The sequence below is a fragment of the Tamandua tetradactyla genome, chromosome 2, assembly GCF_023851605.1.
Source record: "Tamandua tetradactyla isolate mTamTet1 chromosome 2, mTamTet1.pri, whole genome shotgun sequence".
Lineage (NCBI taxonomy): Eukaryota > Metazoa > Chordata > Mammalia > Pilosa > Myrmecophagidae > Tamandua > Tamandua tetradactyla.
Window position 1 is genome coordinate 202,817,833 of NC_135328.1, and position 7,846 is coordinate 202,825,678.

Sequence of the window (7,846 nt, forward strand, 5' to 3'; positions counted from 1 at the left end):
GGGCTGGGGGCAGTTGTGCCCCGGGTATGAACGTGAGCACCTGCAGCCCAGATCTCAGGTGACCACCTGCAGGGGACACGGAGGGGCTGGATGGGGATGCGCGGGTCTCAGGAGGGATGGAAGGAGACCATATGCTTGCCCAGGAGAGGTGGGTCAGGTTGTGACGGGTATGCGGGCATGTGCAGGGCAGGATTGTGGAACAGGGATGCATGGGGAGGGGAGTCGGGGCAGGAGTTCTTGGAGCGCATTGTGGGGTGTGGGTGATGGGCCAGTTCAGGTGTGTGGGGTGTGGGGGGAGTTGCGGGACCTCGGGTGGCGCATGTGCATGTAGTGTGTCAAGGAACATGGCTTGTCTTTCTTCCTTAGTCCCCGTCTCCCTGTCCGTCCACTCCTGAGGGCTCCGGGCTTCCATTTGGAAAGGGGCGCGTTAGGCTGTTTGCACTGCCTGGATGGTCTCCAGTTCTCTGCGTCTCAATTCTTCCGGTTCTGCAACCAGGTCCTCCCTGTGTGGTGCAGAAGACCCTCCCAGGTCACTTACACCCTGGAATCGCCATCCCTGTAGTTTTTCTGTCCCTTTTCTAGCTGTTCCTTGGAGCAGGGGTGAACTCGACCTATCCTATTCTGCCGTCCTCCCGAACTCTCTCAAATGGTATTCTAAACATTTTTTTCCTGTTCCTGAACAGCTTTCATGATAATCATTTTTAGTAACAGTAGAATATTCTAGCTTGTTCTAAAAAGTAAAGCAATAAGGAAGGGTCAGAAAGTGGTAGGTGTCTGGGCGGGAGCTCGTGTCTTCCCTCCACACCTCCACTGCAGGACTTCTGGCTTCCAGCTCCAGCCTGCACCTGTCGGTCCCCATGGGGTGCTTGAGGACACCAGCCCTGAAGAGGAACTCCCAGGGTGGGCCGTGTGGGAGTGGAGGGCCTGTGAACATGGGCCCTTCCTCCCCTCTTCTCCTCCTCTGCCTCCTGCTGTGTTCAGGCTGGGAGAGGAACAGTCTGCAGGATCAACAGCCTCACCTGCTGCCTCCCAGACTGCCCAGAGGATGGGTGTGGTGGAAGATGGAGTGGGAGCATTGCACATTCTGGAAAACAAGATCATTTGGGGCAAGCCAGAAATCAGTTGCCTCGGACTACAGAACATCGAAGATTTCTTTGTGCTGGGAGCTGCTCTAGGCACAGAAATGATCTATGGTCACCTTCCCAACCAGTCCCAAGTGTGGATCCTCTTCTCCCGCTTTGACAGATGAGGGAACCAAAGCTCAGAGAGGACGACCTGCCCTAGGACAGGGTTAGGATAACAGCTCACATCAACATCTCCTTTTTTGCAATTACAAATGTTGTATATGCTCGCATGCACGTGGATAAAACTGAAAGGAAAGACACCAAACTTATACCTCCGGCGAGGACTCTTTTTGCTCTCTTTTTTTACTGTTTGTATTTCTAAACTGTTTTGACCTCACAACATTTAGCAACAAATGATTATAGAGTGCCCACTCTGTGCCAGGCACTGTCTCTGCACTCTGCATAATTCAGTGACTATATTAGATTGAGTCCCAAGAAGCAAACCCTGAGGCAAGGATTTGGGTGCAAGTGGTTTATTTGGGAGATAAACCAGGTATTTGGGAAGAAACACAGATAGAAGAAAGGGAAAGTGAGGCCGGGAAAGGAATAGGTAACTGCAGTGGACAGCCAGGGCTTATATCCTGCTGGGGAATTCAAGGCAGCAGTGGAGAACACACCTCAAGGTGACCCTCTGAGAGCCAAGGAGGATGGGGTATTTATCCACCATTCCCATGTGGCTGCTGTGGACTGTGCCAGGGGTGGTGAACTCCCCAGCAGTTCCAGCCTGCCGGGCCTACTAGCCTGGAGAACCTCCTCAGGCAGGCCCAGGGGAGCTTGCAGGAGCAGGAGGAAGCCCTTGAGTCCCAGTACCTGAAAGGATTTGCACTTGGCAATGAGAGTGTCTGCCGCAGTGAACAAAACCCACCAAACTGCCCTTGCAGAATGTACAAGGAGTGGGTGTGATAGTGGTGGGGGTGTCGGTATCAACAACAAAAATAATAAATAAGCAAATTATAAAGTGTGTTGGAAGAGTCTATGGGATAAAAAGGAGAGCTGTGTAAGCGAAATGGGAAGTGGGAGTTGCAAACAGCTTAATTGTATAAAACTGATAAAAGGAAAAAATATATATCCTAAAAAGAATACAGCTACATGCATTTTGGAAAATGAAAATGAATTCTTTTCACCCCGATCCCATAATCTTAACAACTATGGCTAGCATTTTGATGTATTTTCTTTCCATCTTTTCTTGTCTTTTCTTCTAGGCATTAACTTTCTTGCATAATTTTAGGCACATTATGCATATAATTTGTCCCCTGCTTTTTCACTTGCCATTTTTACCCAGTTCTTCTATCTTCGAGATGCATGTGCTTTCCCCCTTTCCCTCCTAAGTTATCTGTCTGCAGGTGAGGCTGAAGCTGGTCTCTGTTTTCTGGCTCTAGATGAGGATAGATAATCCCAAGAACTCTGATCTCTGTGGCCTCTAGCCAGCTAAGGCTCACCCAACAGCAAGGAGAGAGGCCTGTTGAGAATCAGTTATTAGTAACTAGTAATTACATACCATGTAGTGTGCCCAGCACATATTCAGTGTTTGGCATTGGCTGCCCTCCCCCTGCCCACCCCCCCCGCCTTTTTTTTTGTATGCTGTATGGTGGGGTCACATTTCATTCTTTATCCACCTGAGTATCCCATTATTGCAGAACCATTTGTTGAATTTTGTTGGTTTCTTTGTTTGGGAAGTGCGTGGGCCAGGAATTGAACCTGGGTCTCCCGCATGGCAGGTAAGAATTCCACCACTGAACTACCCTCACGCCCTCCTTTTTTGCCTTAATCTTCATGGAAGGTAGTGAGGGCAACCAGCCAGCACTGCCCGGGGCTCCCTCTCCCGGCAGCTGCAATCCCTGCAATCCGGGCAGACTCCCTTATCCTCAGCCCAGCTGACCTCTCTGGGATGCTTTCGCCCCAGGCTTTCATTCACCTTCTCCACACTCAGTACTGGTGTCAGCTTGCAAGAGAGACTCACCCCCAATCTTTCTTCTTTCAGGAGAGACTCTGCAGACTCCAAGTCTTCTGCAGCCTCTTCTCCAAAAAGGCCATCGATGGAAAGGTAAAGGACGCCGCAGACTTCTGCATCCCACTGGGGTGGCTGACCAGTTGTGGTTGCCCCATCACAGATTGGGGAACTTTCTCAAGGTCAAGTTGAACTCAGTGAGGACAAAGGCCATGAGAGCCTGTGCCTGCAATGGGGACCTCGGTGCTTGGGCTGTAAATCATCAAGCCATTCATTCATCAAATATTTTCGGAGGTCCTACTTACTACATGCCAGGAACTGTTCTAGGTGCTGGGAGCTCTAGTTGCTGGGGATACAGCAGTGATCAAAGGAGACAAAAATCCCTGCTCTCTCTCTTGGGGCTTGCATTCTAGTGGAGGTGGGGCAGGGAGCGCTGACAGTACACATAACAAGTAAATAAATTATTCAATGGTTTAGAAGGTGACAAGTGCTTTGAAAAGCAATAGAGCAGAGAGAAGCCCCCAAGGGGCTTGGGGAGATCATCAGAAAGGTCAGGAAAAGCCTCATTGAGGAAGGAGGTGACCATAAAGCAAAAAAAGACGTATGAGAGGCAGCCACACAGGTATTGGGGGGCATTCCAAGTGGAAGTGGGAGCATGGGTGGCAGGGCCAGGGATAGCAGCCAGCATAGCTGGAGCAGAATAAATGAGGGGGCAAGGGGAAAGAGGTGAGTGTGGCGAGGCAATGGAGGCCAGACTGAGCAGATCCTTACGGGCTGTCACTTGGAGTGAGATGGGAGCCACTGGAGGATGTTGAACAGAGGAATTATATGTGTGAATTCTCTGATCCTTCTGGCTGCTGTCCTGAGAGTGGGCAGAAGCAGGGAAACCAGGCAAGATATGGTGGTGGCTCTGATCAAAGTGGTAGCAGTGGAGATGGGGAAATGTGGTGGACTGAAGATATATTTTGAAGGTAGAGCTGATAGGATTCCCTGAATCATTGGGTGTGGAGTATGGGACATAAAGAGGAGTCAAGGATGACTCCAAGGTTTTTCTCTTGAGCGTCTGCTAGAATGGAATTGCCATTAATTGGTATGGGGAAGAATGTGTATAAATCAGGTCTGGAGAGAATAAGTTCAAGTTTGGATATGCTGGGTATTTGGGGTGTGTATGAGTCCTTCAGGTGGAGAAGTGGAATAAACAGTTGGCTTATATGGGGCTGGAATTCAGGAAGAAAGTCTTGGCTGGAAATAAAAAGTTCAGAATCATCAATACGTAGCTGCCCTTTAAAGCCACAAGAGCAGATGAGATCACCAAGGAGAGCTTGTGGATATAGGCATGAGTGGAAATTGTGGTCCAGGAAAGAGGTTAGAGGTCAGAGTGGGAGAAGCAAGGCCAGGGGAGAATGGGGCAGACCAGCAAGTGACTTAGAGGTAGATCAAGGCAAATAATTCAGGGGCTGGTGCCATATCTGAATGCCAGGGTGCCCTGGTGGGACAGTAATGGTGTTGGTTTCTAGGAGAGTATGTGTGGGAGCTGTTTGATTATTTTAGGCCTAACGTACCAGTAAGACTGCCATCAGAAAGAGAAAAAAGAGGCACAAAAATTAGGTCATTTAAGGGTCTGTGAAAATGAAACAGGCTGGGATGATGACAGGGCTAATATTTTAGACAACTCCAAAATGGTGCCCAAATGCCAACTCCAGCTGATGAGTGGATGCTCTCTGGAGTGCCACTTGGAGGAATCTGAGGCTGCGCCCCACCTCTGAAGAGAAGAATCTGTTGGTCATCTAGCAACGTCTGCCGTGGGTGAAGCCCAGGAATGGGGGCTCCTGGTACTGTATAGCAGTGATTCTGAACAGGGGGGCATTTAGAAATTTGTGGAGGCATTTTGGGTTGCTACTAGGACTTGGGGGAGGGGGACACCACTGGCATTTAGTAGGCAGGGGCTAGAGAGATTAAATGTTCCAGAATGGGGACGATAGTCCTGCATGATGAAGGATGGTCCTATCCCAGAATACTGACCCCAACTGAGAACCACTGACCACTGACCCTGTTCCGGTTTTGCTGCTATCATAAAAACATTTGACATTTGCATACCTCTAGATCCCTCTTCTTACTTGGCCTTCACGGGTTTGAAGCCTCCTTGTTCCTCCTTGCTCCCTCGTATCATGCATTCTTTTTTTTTCTTTTCTGAAGGTGGGTCAAGTGGAATATGCTTGTCCTTCCAGCAGTTTGCCATTTCCTACTGCTTTAATATTGGGAGTGGGCAACCAAAAGGGATAGAAGTAAGCCTTGTTATTTCACTTTATCCACTACTCAAGACTGTTGCCTACACTCTCTCCTTATTTCATCTTTCTGTTCAGTTCTTTCATTTGCCCATTCATTCATTCATTTATTCATTTGTTGAGTACCTCCTTGCAAACTCAACATCCTCCAGGGTCAAAGGCCTATGCACACACTGGGCAATGAAAAGAGACCACGGCAAACTAGAGGACACGTGCCCTGTATGAAGGGAACACCCACTACCCAGCCCTAACTGATTGTTGCTTTATGGAAATGCAGGCTGGGTATGCCACGTCTTTCAGTTTTTCAAGGAAAGGTGAACATAGGGATTTTCATATGCGTCTCCCAATTTTAAATACTGGCAATTTATTCAATTCTTTCCAAAACACAGTATACCGAACAGAACATATTTGTAACTCTCCACTGGCAGCCTTGAAGGCCAGACCCATGCCTGGTGCAGTGATGAAGACGTATGCATGGTCTCTGCCCTCATGGAACTAACACTAGTGCAGAGGCAGACACCAAGGTGACTGTTTTAGACAGGTGGGTAGATATAACATAGCGTGGGAACATAGGAAGAGTATCGTAACTGATTTGAGAAACCAAGGAAGACTTTATGGAAGAGATAATTTGAGCAGAGACTAGGAAAAGAATAGGTATTTCCCTGGTAGGCAGACCTGGAGAGGGCACCTCTAGGCGAGGGAATGGCATATGCAAAAGTCTGGCAGGATGACTGAGCATGGTGGTCTGGGAATGGTTGCTGAAGTAGCAGGGAACAGATTACAAAGGGCATGCCTGTGACAGGCAAGAAACTTGTGCTTTTTCAACCACCCTTAGGACTGGGCTGTCAGAATTTCTTGATTATTTGTCTTCCCAGAACTCATTGGTGCAATAACTGAAGTACCCTCTAGGTGGCGATCAGGAGCAGTGATCCAGGCCTCCAGATGCCTCTGCTCAGACCCAGGGTGGGAAGATTTTCGAGGGCTTGGTGATGTCAGACCACAGGCTGGTGCTGGCATATCCGGGGATCAGAAGGAAGCTGTTGATAAATCCAGTCCCACCACCCACTTACCCCTCCAGTGATGCCTTCTCTGTAATTTGGTGCAGTTCCCAATCATTTGCATTAAAAGCACAATGAGCTGGCTGTCTGAAATTCCACCCAATCACTAATTCCACCCTTCCGGTGGCTTCTAGCCAAGCAGGAGGGCGCTGGCTGGAGTGCCCCCCTGCCAGGAAAGTGGGGAGAAAATGCTCCAAGCAGCCTAGTCTAGCTTGGGTAATGGGACTTGGAAAGTCTCTGTCTTTTAGAGACACAGTGAAATATGTTGAAAAAAATTTTTTGGAAGGCACACAGACTTAGGTTTGTGGCCTGACTCTGGCATTGACTAATTGGATGACCTTGGAAAAGTCAGTTCAGCTTTCTGAGTATCTATTGATCTCTCAAGTCATTGTGAGGATCAGATGAGGAAATGCAGTGTTGAACACTGTTCCCAGCCCATATACATGCTCAATAAATGGGTATACTTAGTCATAATATTCACACTCAATGTGTAGTCTATGTGAATTATCTAATACTTTGCTCCTGGCATTCTCTGGAATGCCTTAGATGCTTTAATCCTCTTAATAACCCTATAAAGTGAGTACTATTATCCCCATTTTACAAGTGCAAAAATAGAGGCACAGAGAGGTTAAGGAAACTTATCTAAGGTCACACAGTTACAAAGTGGTGGTGTCAGGATTTGAACCTGGGAGTTTGGCTCTGGAGCCTAGGTTGTTGAAAAATATACCTCCTCAGTGTAAGCATTCCAAAAAATGACAGCATTATTATTGTCATTGTGTTATGCATCCCTCAAAGCAGCATGCTACAGGCTCCCCTCTGGCAGTTCCCCTCTGGTGATTCCCAGGTGTTGAGGATGTGGTAATGGGGCACACAGGTCAGATAAGGGCAGCACCAGGAAGAACCTGGGCTTCATCCCAGCTGTAGGAACTAAGGTTGGCCCAGGTCATGGGAACTGTGGACACTGGCTCAGAGAGATCCCTTGCTTAGGCCTGAGGAGTGGGGCCACTGGCCTTTCAAAGAGGACCTGCGCCTGCCAAATTCAGCTCTGTCTAGATCTCTTTGATTCCCTCAATTCATCATTCATTCATTCATTCATTCACACAGCAAAGATTTATCAAGCACCTACCTAGAACACTGATAGATGGTGGAACCAACCAATGGGGTACTTACATTCTGGAACCTATAATCTAGAGATGGAGGGAGACAATGTTTATAAACACATAAACAAGTTAATTATAGATTTGGATAGGTGCCAGGAAGGGAAGAAATTGGGTGATGTGCGAGAGAGTTACAGAGGCGGGACAGTCTGCCTGGGCTGGGGAGGCCTTGCTGAGAACCTGAGACCTGTCTGATGGAAAGGCACCAGTCAGAGGAAAACCTGGAGCAAGAGCATTCAGGAGGAGAGACCAGCTGGAGCAAAGAGCTGCGGTG

At 48.3% G+C, this 7,846-nt stretch overlaps 1 protein-coding gene across 4 annotated transcripts in view; it reads left to right on the forward strand.

The window, feature by feature from the left end:
• The window catches only part of TCEA3 (transcription elongation factor A3), a 44,106-nt gene that overhangs the window by 17,932 nt on the left and 18,328 nt on the right, over positions 1–7,846 (forward strand). For all 4 annotated transcript variants that reach the window (XM_077150851.1, XM_077150848.1, XM_077150849.1 and 1 more), the window contains one exon: positions 3,106–3,168. In XM_077150851.1, the coding sequence (XP_077006966.1) occupies positions 3,106–3,168 (63 nt within the window). The remainder of the gene's footprint in view (positions 1–3,105; positions 3,169–7,846) is intronic.